The sequence below is a fragment of the Bombina bombina genome, chromosome 6, assembly GCF_027579735.1.
Source record: "Bombina bombina isolate aBomBom1 chromosome 6, aBomBom1.pri, whole genome shotgun sequence".
In the NCBI taxonomy this organism is placed as follows: domain Eukaryota; kingdom Metazoa; phylum Chordata; class Amphibia; order Anura; family Bombinatoridae; genus Bombina; species Bombina bombina.
The window spans coordinates 842323414-842343337 of record NC_069504.1 but is presented as its reverse complement, the minus strand read 5'-3'; the positions used below and the strand labels follow the sequence as shown (position 1 = coordinate 842343337).

Below are 19924 nucleotides of genomic sequence, written 5' to 3'. Positions count from 1 at the left end.
TGACGTTTATTGCGGTGGGCTATTGGCGGCTTAGGGTTTAAGTAGTATAGGGTTAGTTTGTAGTGGTGGGTTATGTTGGTTTAGGGGTACATATCTATATTTATTAGGCTTGATGCTAAATATTTAAAAGGGATCCATTACTTTACACCACCAATGTCAGTGCTGATGCTGGTTGGAATTTTTCACCAGCATCGTAACCCATTGCGATGTATAGTAAAACAAATGCTGCCTTTAAACAGTAAGGTCGGCACTTTTGATTGTCAGCTTTCTCAGCTTCGCGTCAGATTATATATATATATATATATATATATATATATATATACTGTATATATCGACATCTTGAAGCACTTTTGATCATCAGGGCCTTAGAGAACTCTGAGTGTAGTCATGGCAATGATCCATCACTCTATTACTCCTAGTAAATACTCTTCCCTGCCACTAGAAGGAGGCAGAGATTCCCAAACCCCAAGAGCTCTATAAAACCCCTTCCACCTCACTGGTAAACGAGTCTTGTCTTTGCTGCTGCTGGAGGAAGGTGAAGAATGAAGTTATGCATATTATTCTTCAGTGAGAGGGGTTCTTAGACTGAGTTGCAGCACATTGCCCTCAGAGTGCAGTTTTTGATGGAGGGATGTATTGGTAGTGACAGTTTTTCACCTCTTGGGAATTAGTTACAAGTCTTACATAGGTGTAGTGGAGACCTGTCCTTTTCCTCCTCCTGTTGGTTCTCATTACATATCCTCTGCTAATACGTTTCAGCACTGGTTTGGCTTCCTGCTGTGTTGTTTCAGTAAATGAGTGATTATTGGTAAGTACTGTATGTTATAATTTGATGATTGCACTCTATTAGCCAGATATACTGTGTGTGTGTGTGTGTGTATATATATATATATATATATATATATATATATATATATATATATACAGAATAGCAATAAATAAGCACTCTCTGGTTTTGTAAAACATATAGTATATTTAACTAGCGTGACGTTTCGAGGTATTCACCCCTATTTGTTTTACAAAATCAGAGAGTACTTATTTCTTGCTATTCTATTATTCCTATTTTTGCACCCTGGTGCCTACCTGATCAGTTTGGTGAGAGTGCTTATTAACCTAAAGATTTCGAATATAAACACATTCGCCCATCCCTACCTTTTACCTGCACTTCAAAAAACTGAGAATGGACAAGGAGCTAAGTACTAGTTTTCGCTGTGATATTCTTATATATACATAAGTGTTTATAAATATTTTTACCTTGATCCCGCAATTGAACTGTTCGAGTTCTCCCAGGAAAAATCTTTTACCAAGTATTTGGGACTCCTATACACTTTTATATAGTGTATTTTTATCATCTACCTTATATTACCTATTTCCATTTTGGATTTTAACTGTTCAATAAGTGCATTTCAAGTGAATTTGCTGTGCTTAGGTGCACTATTTTAAGTTTTATTTGTGTGTTTATATATATATATATATATATATATATATATATATATATATATATATTATTATTATTATTATTATTTGGGACAGATTTATTTTTGAAGTTATTCCCCTTTAAAAAAAATCTTGCTATATTTTTAGCCTGCCTTTTTTTTTGCTTACAGTTTTTCTGAATAAGTGTTGACTTTCAAGTCTGCGTGTGTCGGGATCGCACACGTAGGCATCTCGGGATAGCAAGCGTTGGGTTTTCATGCACAGGTCAGTTTTGGCACGCTTTTTTTCCTTATCTGATTTTGGATAATGCCCACACTCCTTCATTACTTAGGTGCGCTATTTGAAGGTTGGACATGGTGTCTCTGTCTCCTAGTGCGTTATACTGCATGTCAGATTAACACACTTTGGCCTTTTTAAGTTTTTTAAGAGCTGCTTTTGGAGGGGTTAATTATTTTCCATTTATTCAAGAGTTCTTTTTTGAGGGATATAACTATATATTTTCTTTTTTTATGCATATTACTACTTTTGTAGTTTTCTGCTGTTATGGAGCCTTCTTATTCTGTCCCAAATCCTACTAGAAGCTAAACACTCTGACTTATTTTCTATCAGTGTTAAATTTATTTATTGTAAACAAGCTGAGGTGTTTTCTCTAGTACATTTATGTAACACATGTGTAATTGTTTTAATGCATTCAGAGCAATCTAATGCTACACTTGCTTCTAAATGTATTCTTCTGTTTGTTCTAGAACTCTGTGCAATTTTCAAATTTATTATATGTCCAACAGACATCTCTGAATGCCGACAGCATACGCTGTCGGCATTTAACATTTCACAAGCAGTTCTGGTAACTGCTTGTGCAATGCTGCCCCCTGCAGATTTGCGGCCAATTGACCACTAGCAGGGGGTGTCAATCAACCCGATTGTATCTGATCGGGTTGATTGCTGTCCACCGCTCAGAGTCGGCGGACTAGTTAAGGAGCAGCGGTCTTAAGACCGCTGCTTGTTAACTTCTGTTTCTGGCGAGCCTGAAGGTTCACGCGGAAACAGATGTATTAGGCACCATACAGTGCTTAATAATTCAACCTCTTAGTCTCTGTTGAAAGGGGAGTATTATTTCTGTTTTCAGACAGACAATGTCACAGCAGTGGCTTACATCAATCATCAGGGGGGAACTTGCAGTTCCCTGGCTATGAAGGAGGTGTCTTAAATGTTTTCATGGGCAGAAGCCAAATGTTGTCTGTTTTCTGCAGTTCATATTCCAGGAGTTAACAACTGTGAAACTGATTTTCTGAGTCGTCAATCCAGAGAAGTAGTTTCTTCATCTGGATGTTTTCAAACAGATAGTGGACATTTGGGGTCTCCCAGAGATAGATCTGATATCATCTCATTTGAACAACAAACTTCCTAGATACTATGGAGGTCCAGGGACCCTCAGGTGGAGTTTGTGGATGATCTGGTAGCTCCATGGTTGTTTAGACTAGGCAAGATATATAATCTGTTATCCTTATTGCTCTGACTTGGCCTCGTGGGGTTTGGTATGTAGAACTTGTTTAGATGTCCAGTTGCCCTCCATGGCCACTTCCTCTGAGTCCGGACCTTCTGTCTCAAAGTCCATTTTTCAAGGATCTCAAATATCTAAGCTTGATGGCATGGAAATTGAATGGTTATGTCTCAGACACAGAGGTTATTCTGATTTTGTTATTGAGACTTTGATACAGGCCCACAACTCTGTTACTAGAAAGCTTTATCATAAGGTCTGGAAGGTCTTTATTTCTTGGTGTATGGATCATGGTTTTCCCATGCATTCTTTAAAGGATTTTGCAATGTCTGCATGATAGTTTAGATAAAGGGTTATCTGCCAGCTCTTTAAAAGGTCAGATTTCTTCTCTTTCAGTTCTGTTCCACAAGAAGATTTCTTATGTTCAAGCTTTGGCTAGAATTAAACCTGTTATTAAGCCAAATTCTCCTCCTTGGAATCTAAATTTGGTATTGAAGGTTTTGCAGGCTCCTCCTTTTGAGCCTAAGCATCAGTTGGACATTAAGCTTCTTTCGTGGAAGTGTTTGCTTCTTTTGAATATCTCTTCTGCTAGAGTAGCCTCTGAGTTTTCTCCTCTTTCATGTGAGCCTTGAAGTACTTTGCTTCTAAGGATTTCAGACAAACTTCTAGTCTGTGTGTTCCTTACAGGGAGTTCTTCAGATTTTGCTCTTGGAGTTAAGGACTTAATTCACTCTTCAGAATCTGAATTGTTGGCATTTATGCCGCCTTCAAGCATGTGTAAAAGGTCAGTTCATAATTTACCTTCTACCAGCTCTAAGCCTGCTGAGGTTAATGTTTCTGTTCTTGAATCTGCTGAGTCCTCGGAAAGAGAGTTTTTCTCTGATAATCATGAATCAGAGACATATTTGTTCACTTTTAAAGGAGATGGTGCTTACTTTAGAGGTTTGAAATCCTAGGGTAGCTGAGGATAAGCTGGTAAATCATTTAGACAATTTATAAACATATGATTAAATGTCCTGAGGTTTTTCCTGTTCATGATGCTGTCTCTAAACTAGTTTCTAGGGAAGAGGCTAAACCAGGTTATCACTTTAATCCTTCCGCAAGGATTAAGGAAATGTATCCTTTACTGCCTTCTAATATAGCACTTCCTTTAAAGACCCATTAGATAGGAAGTTAGAATCCTTCCGTAAGCAGGTTATATTTTTAGGCCAGCCGTTTATATTGCGGATGTGGCTGCTGCTTCTTCCATTTGGTTAAATAGTGTTTCTCAGCAGTTTTCTGATGATTCTGCTAGTGAATATTTTTGTTTTTGCCTGACGGTCATTTAAATTGCATAAAAAGTAAGAATATATTCTTTGGGTTCTATTTGGGTTGTGGACTTTGTTTCAGTCTACAAAAATATGTTCTTCTTATCCCACACTTATTTCTCATTACTCGTGGACTCCACTGCTTGGGTATTATTTCACAGGAGTAAGAGATTGCGGACTCTCACCACCTGTATGAAAGAAAACATAATTTATGCTTATCTGATAAATTTATTTTTTTCATGTTGGATAAAGTCCATGAGACCCCACCCTGTATTTTTTACTGTTGGTGTATTTTGGTGTACATCTTTTTCCCTTCTCCTATTATTTTTTTCCTTTTCCTACCTTTTTTTGCTTGGCTATACATCAGACTAGTTTGCCAGTGAGGTGAGAGGGTTTTATAGAGCTCTTGGGGTTTGGGAATAGTTGCCTCCTCCTAGCAGCAGGGAAGAGTAATTCCCAGGAGTAATGGATTGTGGACTCTCACCACCATGAAATAAATTAATCTATTAAGTAAGCATAAATTACTGTATGTTCAAAACATTATCCCCATATATGACTTGTACTAGCAGGTGCATACCTCTTGCTCAAAAAACATCTCACTACATAGCAAGGATGAGATGATCTGATATCTCTGATTACACTCAAGCAGAAACTTGTTCCCTCATCCCTTTTTAATTAATTGTGTTTCTCTATGACTGTCTCTTATAGTAATATTTTGACTGTCTTTCTTGCTGGTAGTGGCAGATTGTGCTAAACATCTACTTTATCTCATACAGGAAGTGACATGGTGGAAGCTGAGTATGATGACATTGCCATTGTGACCTCTCCTTATAAAATTCTCTTCACAAAAACCTCAAAACATTTCAAACCAGGAATGCCCTTTGACCTTACGGTACATATCTTTCATTGTATTTTTTAATGTTTTTTTTACCAAACATTTGGCTTTACTAATTTTTTACAAAGTGAATTTAAACTTGTCATTTCACACAAATGTATATACACATGGTATTTCTATTTTTATTGCACTTATTAAGATCTATACTATTTTTAATTTATATTCACGTTTGATGAAAATTTAAATCAGTGTAAATTAATCAGTAATAACTGAATTATTATTATTATTTTTTGGTGTGAACTGAACAGAATTTAAATTGACTAGTCTCTCTAACTTCCACCCCCAATAGTATTTTATTTTCTTCTGCTGCCTCTTGTTCTCTTAGCTTTTCTATAGTCAATACTGCATTATTAAAATTTTCAGTGTAGTTGACTGTTTTAACATCAAATGCAGCTTTTTTAAATAAATTGACAATGAAAAAAGAAAGATACATAAGATATTTGTAATAATAATAATAATAATAATAAAATGCATCACAAGGGAAGAACATTTTATAGTACAATGTTTGTTTAAGCATATTGCAAATTATTTAAATCAGCTATGTGATTGATTAGAGCAGTAGACAAACTCATATAGCAATTAAGGGATATACAGTAAGATAAAGACACCCCCTAGGTTTTAAAGTCGTTTTTGAAATCTTTATAAAAATGACAATTTTAAATCCTGTAAAAACTATTCTGTATGTAGGAAAATTACTTACTATATCAATATTTAAAGCATTTTTAAAGTGTGTGAGAACTTAGTTTAACAAAAACTATAGTAACATATCTACATTTTGTCTCTGAAAGAAAAGTAATTTTTCCAAAGGAAAATGCAGATAAGTTTATAATTGGAATATTTAATTAAGGGCTCAATTACAAAAGCCTATAAAATGATCTATCTACAAACATCCCCACTGACTTAAAGGGGGGTATATTTATCAATGTGCGAGCGGACATGATACGAATTAGCGTAACATTTCCGCTGCACATCTATAAATGCCGACATATCATTTATCATTGCACCAGCAGTTCTTGTGAACTGCTGGTCAATGCTGCCCCCTGCAGATTTGCGACCAATCGGCCACTAGAAGGGGGTGTCAATCAACACGATCGCATTCAATCGGGTCGATTTCTGTCCTGCTGCCTCAGAGCAGGAGGAAAAGTTATGGAGCAGCGGTCTGGTGAGCCTTCATACAGAGCTTGATAAATATGCCCCAAAGTGTGAATATAGTAGATACATCATTATATTAACTTTTCTAAAGTACTTCGATTAACCTCTTAAAATACTGAAGTTTACATTTTAATTGATGTGCTAGTGTGATCTGCTGCCTTTTGCTAAAGCATAATTATTCTTTTCATGTTTTTTATATTACTTTTCCTTGCACATCTTCATTGTGTCTCTTTTTCTTTCATATCTCTACAATCAGCTCACATCATTCCTAAGTCTGCCTCTCCTTATCAGATTCCTCATGTTCTTTCTTATCTCTCAGGTGTTTGTTACAAATCCTGATGGTTCTCCAGCAAATCGTATACAAGTGGCTGCTGAACCAGGGAACATACAAGGAACAACACAGACTGATGGAACTACAAAGCTGACACTGAACACTGGCGCAAATCTGCCATCTTTAGATATAACTGTGAGTAACATTGAAGGCCTGTATAATAAATGTATTGTGAATGAGGATATGGACTGTAATAAATATATATGTATAAAATGTCCCGTTTATTTGTGGATAGATTTGCCATCCAGGGGCGAGATTTCATATGCGGCGTAAGTTTCAGCGCAACTGCTGAAACCCACGTCGGCCGTAAGTTCACCTTGCACATTGGGTGAATCACATAAACCGCGCCAGCAGATGCTATACTGGCGTGAGTCCGAAAAACTGGCGAGTTCAGAAATGTGCACAAATACACATTTCTGGCATCACCAGTGACTTAGGCCAATATATCATCTGCCGGCGCGTAAGTTAATAAAAAAAAAAGTTGAAAACACACGTAAAAATCTAACCAGGCTACAAAAAATAAACAAACACGTCAATCCCCCTATATCCGCCATCCCCCCACATTGCAACTACTAATAAAAGTTATTAACCCCTTATACGCCATCCACTCACATTGCAAAGTCCCTAATAAACCTATTAACCTCTAAACCGCCACCCCCCCACATCGAAAAGTACGTAATAAACATATTAACCCCTAAACCTCCATCCCCCCACATCGCAATCTACATATCTACACTATTAACCTCTAATCCGCCAACCCCCCACAACGCAAACTAATCCTATAGAACCCTAAACCACCATCCCCCCACATCGCAATCTACATAATTACACTATAAACCTCTAATCCGCCAACCCTCACAATGCAAACATCTAATTAACCTATTAACCCCTAAACCACCAAATCCCACAACGCAAATGATCTAATAAAACTATTAACCCCTAAACCACCAACCCCCCACATCGCAAAGTATTAACCTAATAACTAAGCCCCCTAACCTAACAGCCTCTAAGTTAACCAAAATTAAAATACACTAACATAAAATAACAAAATACTATCTACCTTAAAAAATAATTAAAAATTACCCAAAATAAAAAACATAAATTACTTAAAGGGACAGTAAACCTCAAAAATAATGTTATATAATTCTGCACATAGTGCAGAATTATATAACATTATATTAGTGCAAACATTATAAAACATAATTTCCCCTTTGAATTTTTTTTAAAAACTGCTGTTTTACAGACCCGCTCTCTGTGATCTTCTGAGCGGGTCTGTTTTTTTCAAACAGCGCATCGGGCCAGCTGTATAGTCACAGCCCGGCCCGACCGCGCCATAACACAAACAGACAGCAGGAGCGAGCTGCACTTTGTGTTATGGCGCGGTCGGGCCGGGCTGTGACTATACAGCTGGCCCGATGCGCTGTTTGAAAAAAACAGACCCGCTCAGAAGATCACAGAGAGCGGGTCTGTAAAACAGCATTTTTTTTAAAAATTCAAAGGGGAAATTATGTTTTATAATGTTTGCGCTAATATAATGTTATATAATTCTGCACTATGTGCAGAATTATATAACATTATTTTTAAGGTTTTCTGACACTTTAATGACAATCTAACATTACCCAAAATAAAAAAAATCTTAACTTTACATTAAAATAAAAAATCCTAACATTACAGTAAAATAAAAAATCATAAGATTACAAAAATAAAAAAGCTAACATTACAGAACATAACAAAAGAAATTATCCAAAATAAAACAAGTTATTCCTAATCTAATACCCCCCTTAAAAACAAAAAAGCCACCCCAAAATAAAACAGCCCCCTAATCTAACAATAAACTACCAATAGCCCTTAAAAGGGTATTTTGTAAGGCTTTGCCCTAAGTTCAACAGCTCCATTCTTAAAAAAAATACAAAGTACCGCCTAAAATTATATCCCCCCACACACCCAATCCACCCAACCCCCCAAAATAAAAAACACCTAACTAAAAAACTAATCTACCCATTGCCCCTCAAGGAACATTTGTATGGTTATTTCCCTTAAATGGGCAATCAGCTCTTTTACTGCCCATGTTTCCATCATATATGCACATATAAACACATAAATACACACCTATATTTACAAACCACCAGCAAAAAGATTATAACTCACCGAATGCTCAGATGATGGTTAGCATTTTTTAAGCAATAAAGTATTTTTTTTCTCAAGGTATGTACGTTGTTTTTTTTTAGACATAATGCTATTGCACACTTAATAGACTACAGTATAGTATAAATAAAACTTTTATATGCTTGGAAACAAAAAATTAGCTTGACTCACTGTATTGCTATATTTGCTTTATTGCGGTGGTCTGGAACCAAGCCCGCAATATTTCTGAGGTACACCTTTATATATATATATATATATATATATATATATATATATATATATATATATATATATATATATAAATATATATACAGTATATACATATACATATATGTATATATATATACTGTGTGTATATATATATATATATATATATATATATATTATAAAATTTCCCTTTTATCTGTGGATTAATATTTGCTACCAGATTTAGATAATCTTATCCCCTTATGTATATAGGTGAAAACGGCACATCCAGCATTACCTAGTGATCGCCAGGCAACTGCGTCTATGAAAGCGGCACCGTACAGAACAACACATGGTAATTACCTGCACATTGGCATCACTGCATCTGAGCTGAAACCTGGGGAAAATGTTCCAGTGAACTTCAATATTCGAAACACTAATCAAGCAATTCAGGATCAGATCAAGAGTTTTACCTACCTGGTAAGCAGACAAGGAAACCTTGTAGTACCAATATGTCTCTGTTGTCTTGCAATAGAACAATATATCAGCAGAGTTTGGAAGTTTTTCATAAAATATAAACACCTTGTTTTGTGCATTTTTTTTTCCTATGGCCAAATTTCATCCATCACTTGCCTTATTTGAAATTTTTGGAGACGTATTAATCGAAAAGCATTTGCTGATGGAATTTAACATTGCACAAGCAGTTCTTGTGAACTGCTTGTGCAATTCTGCCCCCTGCAGATTTGCGGCCAATCGGCCGCTAGCACGGGGTGTCAATCAACTCGATCGTATGTGATTGGGTTGATTGCTGTACGCTGCCTCAGAGTTGGCGTACGAGTTAAGGAGCAGCGGTCTTAAGACCATTCGGGCCTTGATAAATCGGCCCCATCATGTTAACTAAACCTATATTTAGTTTCTTATCTGATTAGAGGCAGATAGGTGACAAGGTTAGGCCTGTGAAGTCTGCAGTGCACATTTTTAGTTGTCATAATTAGTTACATGAAAAGGGGTCAAAATAAATAATACAAGTATATTGCAGTTCTTTAATAACACATATTTGAATGCCTTGGTCTAGATTACAAGTGGATCACAAACAACAATTTTGTGGGGGGGGGGGGGTGCCCTATCTACCTCTCAAAACCACACTAAGAATAACAAGATATCATTGTTATGGTATTAGAAATGGATGGTAAAAAAAAGTTTACTGGATATTCTTAAAGGGACATGAAACCCCAAATTTCTAATTTACTTCTACTATCAAATTTTCTTTGTTCTCTTGGTATCTTTTGTTGAAAAGCATGGATGAAAGCTCAGGAGCGTTCATGCGTATGTAGCACTACATGGCAACAGTTTTGCAAAAATTTCCATTTACAAGGACAGCACTTTTTTCTGCCATGTTAACTTTTTTTTAAAATTGAATGGTCTGTCTTAGTCACAAAAACATTTTTGGGTTTCATATCCCTTTTTTAGCATGCCTTATACTTTTAATGGATAGCGATGCATATTACAAGTGGTAAGTTCAGTTATGACCATGGTGCTGCTGATTGGATCAGTGACAAAATCCATTCAGGACTAACAATGCTCTGTGGCTCCTGAATGGTACTTTAGCTATTTGTTTTGCAGGGGTTAAACCCATAGGGGCCGATTTAACATGCTGGAAATGCAGTTGTTTCCGTGCGATACGTTAAGAAGTAGCAGTCGTAAGACCGCTGCAGTGATCATCCAGATCAGATATGATTGGAATGATTGACACCCCCTGCTAGTGGACGATTGACCGAGAATGTGCAGGGTGCGGCATTGCACAAGCATTTCACCAGAAATGCTTGTGCAATGTTAAAGGGACACTGTACCCAAAAAATCTTTTGTAATTCAGAAAGAGCATGCAATTTTAAGCAACTTTCTAATTTACTCCTATTATCAATTTTTCTTCGTTCTCTTGCTATCATTATTTGAAAAAGAAGGCATCTAAGCTTTTTTTTAGTTTCAGTACTCTGGACAGCACTTTTTTATTGGTGGATGAATTTATCCACCAATCAGCAAGGACAACCCAGGTTGTTCACCAAAAATGGGCCGGCATCTAAGCTTACATTCTTGCATTTCAAATAAAGATACCAAGAGAAAGAAGAAAATTTGATAATAGGAGTAAATTAGAAAGTTGCTTAAAATTTCATGCTCAATCTGAATCACGAAAGAATTTTTTTGGGTACAGTGTCCCTTTAAATGCCAACAGCGTATGCTGTCAGCATTTTGCAATGTCGGGCGCACAGGATCCACTACAGTGGATCCTGTCCGCCTGACAGTTAATAAATCTACCCCATAGTGTTGAAGCTTGCTAGTGATAAAATTACATGATCTAACAAATAATAATATGTGTGTGTGTGTATGTATATACTTTTATATATTTTTATGTGTACTATGTGTGTTTGTGTATGCATATGTGTGAATTTATATATATATATATATAAAGAGAGAGAGAGAGAGAGAGAGAGAGAGAGAGAGAGAGAGAGAGAGAGAGAGAGAAAGAAAATAACTCATTGTGTAGTTCATTAACAAATCTAGACAGGCCCGAAGACTTGTTTTCCCACAGAAAACCTCTGAATTACATTGTTTCCAATGCAGCAAAGGATTCTGGGTAAAATATGCAAATTAAGTACACAACACACCTTTTTACTTCAGTCCGCTTTTCAGCAGATTCCCTTTATGCCAAAGTATCGCTGTTCACACAGCTTATAAACTTAGCTAGGGTTAGTGCAGTGATTCATAACCATCCCAGGACAGACTGTTTCGTAGTTGTTACTACTCATCAGCTGGGAGAAGGCTTGAATCACTGCTGGGTGAAGTTGATTCCGGGCAGAATACAACAACATTTTAAATTAGGGGGAGATAAAAGGTGAGTTTAAAATCCTCCACTACGCACAAAATATAGAGAAAATAACTCATTGTGTAGTTCATTAACAAATCTAGACAGGCCCGAAGGCTTGTTTTCCCACAGAAAACCTCTGAATTACATTGTTTCCAATGCAGCAAAGGATTATGGGTAAAATATGCAAATTAAGTACACAATGACACACCTTTTTACTTCAGTCTGCTTTTCAGTAGCAACAACTACGAAACAGTCTGTCCTGGACTGGTTATGTATCACTGCACTAACCCTAGCTAAGTTTATAAGCTGTGTGAACAGCGATACTTTGGCGTAAAGGGAATCTGCTGAAAAGCAGACTGAAGTAAAAAGGTGTGTCATTGTGTACTTAATTTGCATATTTTACCCAAAATCCTTTGCTTCATTGCAAACAATGTAATTCAGAGGTTTTCTGTGGGAAAACAAGCCTTCGGGCCTGTCTAGATTTGTTAATGAATTACACAATGAGCTATTTTCTCTATATTTTGTGCATAGTGGAGGATTTTAAACTCACCTTTTATCTCCCCCTAATTTAAAATGTTGTTATATATATATATATATATATATATATATACATACATATATACATGTTTGCAGTGTTTTAACTTATATGTCAATTAAATACCATAGCTTATGTCTGATTGAATAACTCCACTACTTGAGAGTAGGTTAAGCGCTCCTTTGGATTAGAATACGAGCAATAGCTGATGTGTTTTTGACCCCCCCCTATAGAAGTCTATGTTAGGGATTTAGAGCACCCATGCTATTCAAAATCCAGATGCAAAATACTTTCAACTTGTTATATGAGCACAAAGTGCTATTTATTTAATTGATAATCTAGCCATTTATTTTCATTGTATGTGTTTTATGTCCCTTTATTAACTGATAGCTATTCCGATTAGTTTGATAAACATTTTTAAAATTGGAATCTGGATATAAACGATTCAGTGTGACCTTTTATTACCTGTTTTTGTAAAAGCTTATAGCCACACTGACCAATTATTTAATTATTTTATTCTCACAAAACATTATCATTAGATTGAATGAGGTTAGTAATGATAATGACTAAAGTTATTTTCTGTCATTTTCAATGTACAGATCACATAACTTTCAAATTGTAATATAAATGGTGTTTAGCATAGTCAAGATATCCATTGAAAGTATAGGGCACACTAACAGAATGTTTGCCACATTAAACATTATCTTGTTATTCAGTTTTACCATTAATTTGTAATACAAGACTGCACGCTAATCCTAACCCAGGCGAGCAATATTGAAAGCGCACCCTGCACTATCAATATCATTCCACTTGTAATCTAGACCTAATGGGTAGATTTATAAAGCTGCAAATGCAGCTGTTTCCGTGCAAAGCTTCAGGCTCGCCAGTAAGACCTCTGCTCCTTAACTCATCCACTACAGCGGATCATGTCTGCCCAACATTTAATAAATCTACCCCTAAGTGTTTTGTTTTTTTAAAAAGGAAACTATAAAATATTAAAAAGACGTATTTTAGATATAACTAAAATGACTTTAATGTACTTTCAAGTTTGAATATTTAGAAAGATGTAAATTGCCTCAGAATATTTAACATTTTTTATAAGTTTATGTGGTATTAAATGTAAAACAAATGTCACACATATAACCTCATTGTGATGTAAATTAATTATTCTCATTGTATCATGCTATATAACAAATACTTATTCTCTCAACTTCTAGATCATGAACAAGGGTAGGATTATGAAAGTGGGCAGACAGCTACGCCAGCAAGGGCAACCACTTGTGACCATGTCACTGCCTGTCAATGAGGAATTTATTCCATCTTTCCGCATTATAGCGTATTACTCAGTGCCTGTTGCTGGAAGCCATGAAATTGTGTCCGACTCAGTCTGGGTGGACGTGACAGATTCCTGCATGGGAACGGTAAGATAGCTTTATAGTGGTCATTCAGATTTGAAGATATAACAATAAGGGCATCTGTGGCATCTGTTAGCATTTGTGTGTGATTGTGAGGCCTTGTATGAATCTCACTATGGAATATGGCCAATTCTTATTTAAAGAGTTTTCCTAGCACTTACCATAAATTATAACTGACTGTGACTTACATGCACTTTAAAATAATCCCTCTGTATAACGTACCACTATTGCAAGCAGTAATATTCTTCATGTTTATTAATGAGAACTAAAAAAGTATCATTAAGATATTTTTATATATATAATTAAGAACACATAAATATAAAAAAGATATTGTGATTTAATTAATTTTGTGAAATAATCAAATTGCAACCACCCACCACTTGGTTTATGTGTCTATGGTAGGGATGGGCGAAAGTGTAAATTTCTGAATTCGAATGTTAGAACGAATGTTATTACCGAAATTCGATTTACAAATCCGAATGTTGATACGAACAAATATTCTTAAAAATTCTATAATTGAATGCTATTTACAATTTTCAAATGTCACTTTCGAATTTGAATGTTTATAATTAGATTGAATGTCCACATTCGAAATTTTGAATTTAACATTCTATTTAACACATTCTATTCAGAAGTTCAATAGTTTATGCAGTAGGGAATCTAGTAAATTGATACATAATAGATACAAATATATCAATTCCAATGTTTCTGTTTCAAACGAATATTGCATAATTTGAATATTACATTTAAAGAAAGCATTAGAAATACTATTACAAACATATAAATTCGAATTTTTCAAATTCGAATATTACATTTAAATAAAGCATTATAGAAATACTATTACAAATATATAAATTCAAATTTTTCTATTCGAATATTGCAGAATTCAAATATTACATTTAAAGAAAGCATTAGAAATACTATTACAAATATATAAATTTGAATTTTTCTAAACAAATATTTTCAAATGTAAACATTCAAAATTTGATTTAAACGAACGAATGTGTTAAAATTCATTTCATTTTTCGAATGTTGCGAAAGATTCGCCCATCACTAGTCTATAGCTATATGAATTCAAAGTAGGTTTGATTTTTCTGATATTGACAAGGTTAATAATTTGCCGAGTCTCAAAATATTTTTAAAACACAGCTGGTGGTGTCTGCTGAGAAGGAAAATAGAGTCTATCAACCTGGGACCTCCATGAAGCTAAAACTGAAGGCAGATCATAAAGCCTATGTGGGGCTGGTGGCTGTTGACAAAGGCGTCTTTGTTCTGAACAAAAAGTTTAAGATCTCACAAAGCAAGGTGAGGAGACCACAATGGGACATTTAGTAGAAAGTGATCCATTCACTAGGTTTTTTAATTAAATTTTTGTGCTCTGTAGGAACTGGGAAATCTGCTACTCCCAACAATATCATATTTTCCTTATGTACTTCTCACAACCACAGGCCAGGGATGCAATCCCACTAGATAATCTAGGATCTTTGATTGGTAAAAAAGTGAATAAAAAAAAAAAATTTGAAGTGTGTGTAGTAGTAAGAAGGCATCTTGCCATAAAATTTACCTCACAGAATTTGCTGACACTCTTCCCAAATTATCTTGCCCTAAACACAGACCTAGTTGTCTTAGTCTAAAATACCAACCCCAGTACTAATTATATTTGGGACATACTTATGAAAGATATAGGTGCATGTGTAATACTTGCACAACTAGTAATGGGAAGGATCATATTCTGCAGGGGATTTACTTGTGTCATGGTGTCCCTTTTCCCCTATTGTCAGGTGTGGGATTCAGTGGAGAAAACAGACATTGGTTGCACTGCAGGAGGCGGTGCTGATGGTGCCGCAGTGTTTTATGACGCCGGTCTGGCAGTACAGACAAGCTACAAGACAACAACAGCTCAAAGATCAGGTATTTTGTTGAATTTGAAAATGTATGAATGCTACAGAATCTTTTTTTATCATTTTTACTATCTTCCCTTTTTTTATTTGCATTGTTTTTAGCATGTAACAGATTAATAGTTTCACATATGTATGTTAAAATCTACACATGTATTACTCTTTCTTGGTATTAATTTAGATATAGTAGATGAGATTAAATTCAACCTATACATAGACTACCTGATTTACAATAAGGAAGCTGACAATTCAACTTACATTACACATTTAGAAAGCCGACCCATTTAACACAGCAATCATATCCCTGAAAGTTGTTTTCAGCCAGAAATGTATATAAGCCATTTTTAAATTTATCTACGGTATTGGCAATTACTACCTCCTTAGGCAAGGTGTTTCACAATTTTATTGCTTTTACCGTGAAAAACGTTTATGTTGCTGATGATTAAATCTCCTTGATTCTAGCCTTAATATGTGACATTTTGTCACAAACAACTGCCTTGGAATAAACAGTGCTTCAGACAGCTCTGTTTATTGGCCTTGATTATACTTACATAATATAATCATATAACCTCTCAAGTGCCCAATTTGGCTAACCTCTCTTCATAGTTTAATTCCTCCATTCCCCTTATTAGTTTGGGGCCCTTCTCCAATGTCCTTTTTATAAATAAATTCCCAGAACTGCACTCCTTACTCAAGGTAAGGTCCTACCATGGGTTTATATAGCAACAGAATTATAGCTAGTGTCTTATGGGCATATTTATCAAAGTGCGAGAGGACATGATTCAATGTAGCGTATCATGTCCGTTGCACATCGATAAATGCCGACAGCATACGCTGTCTGCATATATCATTGCACAAACAGTTCACCATAACTGCTTGTGCAATACCGCCCCCTGCATATTCACGGCCAATCAGCCGCTAGCAGGGGGTGTCAATCAACCCGCTGCTTCATAACTTCTGTTTCCGCTGAGCCTTCAGGGTTCCAAGCTCCATTTGGAGCTTGATAATTCAGCCCCTTAGCCTTATTATTAGCCTTAGAAGCCACTGCCTTGCATTGCAAACTCATATCAGTATAAAAATTCATTATAAAAAACTGTCTTTACAAATGCAACTAACTTTCTTAAATCTCAATATTCATGTAGCCTCAAATGTTTAATTCTATTAAAACCCTCATTCTTAAATATATTTAAATGTCTTAATTGTTGAACATTGCCGTACATGTAGCTTTTGTGGTCTCACTTTGTGTTGTCCCCTTTGGTACTTAGAACCAACATGTGAAGTCCGTGCTCGCCGCAGGCGACGATCTGCAGAACTGATTGAAATAAAAACCACCAAAGGTGAGGGGGAGGCAACATGAGGAAAATACATTGATTTTATTCATATTTGCTGTTTAACCTTTCTCCAGTTGTCGTTTTATCCTGTTTTTTTTCATATCTTTTTATTTTTATTTCTCTCTTCTTATTTTATGACATTTTGTTCTGCCTTTTCCCCATGTTTACAATCTCTTGTCATCTTGTCTTCTTTCCACTCTTGTTATTCTTATATATTTTGTTGCAGTGAATTTTCCTTGCATTTTGAGAATTTGCAGCGTGTTATTATTAGTATGTGTTATTATATATTACCTATGTCTTTTAGCTTCAAACTATCAAGGACATATAAGAAAGTGCTGTTTGGATGGAATGCAGGAGAATCCCATGGGTCACAGCTGTGAGCAGCGCGCCCGCTACATCCTTGATGGGAAAGAGTGTGCGGCTGCTTTTGTGGACTGCTGTACATATATTAAGAAAAAGAGAGAAGATGATGCAAAGTTAAAAGAGCATGATTTGCTGGGAAGAAGTAAGAAACCATGTTATATGTCCATATATATATATATATATATATATATATATAAATATGTCAGTCATATAACATTCAAAGACGCGGACTATACAATATTTTACAAATATTTCCTCTCTCCTAGTTGTAATACTGATTTGTGTATTGGCTAGCTACTGTTAATTTAGATAAATCAAATATCTTATAGAGATCAAAGTTGTGATATTATTAAAATATAGGGAGATTCGCATTCTAGTTCTACTCTTCAAAAATATCAAAATGTATTTAAGGGATCATTTTAATATTGAATAAATTGCATAACGAACAAGTACATAATAAAATGACAATACAATATCCTTTACTATGGGCTAAATTACGAGTGGCACGCTAACTGTTATGCGCAAACAATAAGTGGTTTATAACGTTTATTTGCTCACATCAGAAGCAGGTGAAGCAGCGAGTGTATTACAAGTTGAAAGTAAATTGGTTTGCCCAAGCACAATTGAATTTAACACATGTAGGGATAGCATGAGCTAAGAGCTCTGGTTAACTGTGTCACTTGAATAAAAAACTGTACAAAGAAATCAAAACTACAGTACAGTTACACTCATAATAGCACCATGTAATAACAATTATTACAAACAAAATATTGCTTTAAAAACAAATAAGGGCTCAAAGATATGAGGTCTCAGATGTTAGGGGGGAAAAAGACAGGCAAAGGGCTTTCACATAGAGATATATGCACTCACTGCTCCAATGCACATCTGCCTTGGTGCCCCTATCAAATAAATCCTTTATATAAAACACTATTCCATAGATAGGCCCTATCATCAAAAATGTTAGTTTATTCAGCCATCAAAATACAATAAAATTAGAGGTCAACGTGTCAACAAGAATAACAAGCCTTTTTCAAGACCAATTTCTTATAACAACTACAGGCCAGATTACAAGTTGAGCGTTAAATTATCACGCGGCCACAATCGGACAAAAAACAGCCATTACAAGTTATCTAATATCTGGTTAATTTTCTAAAAGTGTCCCAAATGCCCTCAAAATAGAGAGCATTATAGTTTGTTTGTTTTTAAATGTAGCTTTTTTTTTTAAATAAAAAACAACTGCACTAGGCAGTTTTTGGGGTCTACAGTTGGTCGAAGTGGGGAACTAGAAATAAAAAGGGCACTGATACCGTTACATTGCGGTATATGGGAACTGTGTGTTCCCTTAAATATATATATATATATATATATATATATATATATATGTATATCTATGTATCACAGTGAGGGGAAAAATTATTTGATCCCCTACTGATTTTGTATGTTTGCACACTGACACAGAAATGATTACTCTATCATTTTAATGGTAGGTTTATTTGAACAGTGAGAGACAGAATAGCAACAAAAAATCCAGAAAAACGCATTTAAAAAAGTTATACATTGATTTGCATTTTAATGAGTGAAATAAGTATATGATCCCCTATCAATCAGCAAGATTTCTGGCTCCCAGGTGTCTTTTATACAGGTAACGAGCTGAGATTAGGAGCACTCTCTTAAAGGGAGTGCTCCTAATCTCAGCTTGTTCGTTGTATAAAAGACACCTGTCCACAGAAGCAATCAATCAATCAATCAGAATCCAAACTCTCCACCATGGCCAAGACCAAAGAGCTGTCCAAGGATGCCAGGGACAAGATTGTAGACCTACACAAGGCTGGAATGGGCTACAAGACCATCGCCAAACAGCTTGGTGAGAAGGTGACAACAATTGGTGCTATTATTCGCAAATGGAAGAAACACAAAATAACTGTCAATCTCCCTCAGTCTGGGGCACCATCCATGATTGCATTTCTTGGAGTTTCAATGATCATGAGAATGGTGAGGAATCAGCCCAGAACTACATGGGAGGATCTTGTCAATGATCTCAAGGCAGCTGGGACCATAGTCACCAAGAAAACAATTGGTAACAAACTACTCATTGAAGGACTGAAATCCTGCAGTGCACGCAAGGTCCCCCTGCTCAAGAAAGCTCATGTGCAGGCCCGTCTAAAGTTTGCCAATGAACATCTGAATGATTCAGAGAAGAACTGGGTAAAAGTGTTGTGGTCAGATAAGACCAAAATTGAGCTCTTTAGCATCAACTCAACTAGCCCTGTTTGGAGGAGGAGGAATGCTGCCATGACCCCAAGAACACCATCCCCACGGTCAAACATGGAGGTGGAAACATTATGCTTTGGGGGTGTTTTTCTGCTAAGGGGACAGACAGAAGCACATTAAGGTCCTGGAGTGGCCTAGCCAGTCTCCAGACTGTAATCCCATAGAAAATCTGTGGAGGGAGCTGAAGGTTCGAGTTGACAAACATCAGCCTCGAAACCTTAATGACTTGGAGAGGATCTGCAACAGAGGAGTGGGACAAAATCTCTTCTGAGATGTGTGCAAACCTGGTGGCCAACT

The 19924-nt window shown here is 35.8% G+C and overlaps 1 protein-coding gene across 2 annotated transcripts in view; it reads left to right on the top strand.

Moving 5' to 3' along the window:
• LOC128663755 (A.superbus venom factor 1) overlaps nt 1-19924 on the top strand; it is a 114714-nt gene that overhangs the window by 46371 nt on the left and 48419 nt on the right. For both annotated transcript variants that reach the window (XM_053718240.1, XM_053718241.1), the window contains exons 10-17: nt 5019-5134; nt 6609-6755; nt 9225-9431; nt 13567-13770; nt 14914-15069; nt 15546-15675; nt 16928-16999; nt 17298-17498. In XM_053718240.1, coding sequence (XP_053574215.1) covers nt 5019-5134; nt 6609-6755; nt 9225-9431; nt 13567-13770; nt 14914-15069; nt 15546-15675; nt 16928-16999; nt 17298-17498 — 1233 coding nt within the window. The remainder of the gene's footprint in view (nt 1-5018; nt 5135-6608; nt 6756-9224; nt 9432-13566; nt 13771-14913; nt 15070-15545; nt 15676-16927; nt 17000-17297; nt 17499-19924) is intronic.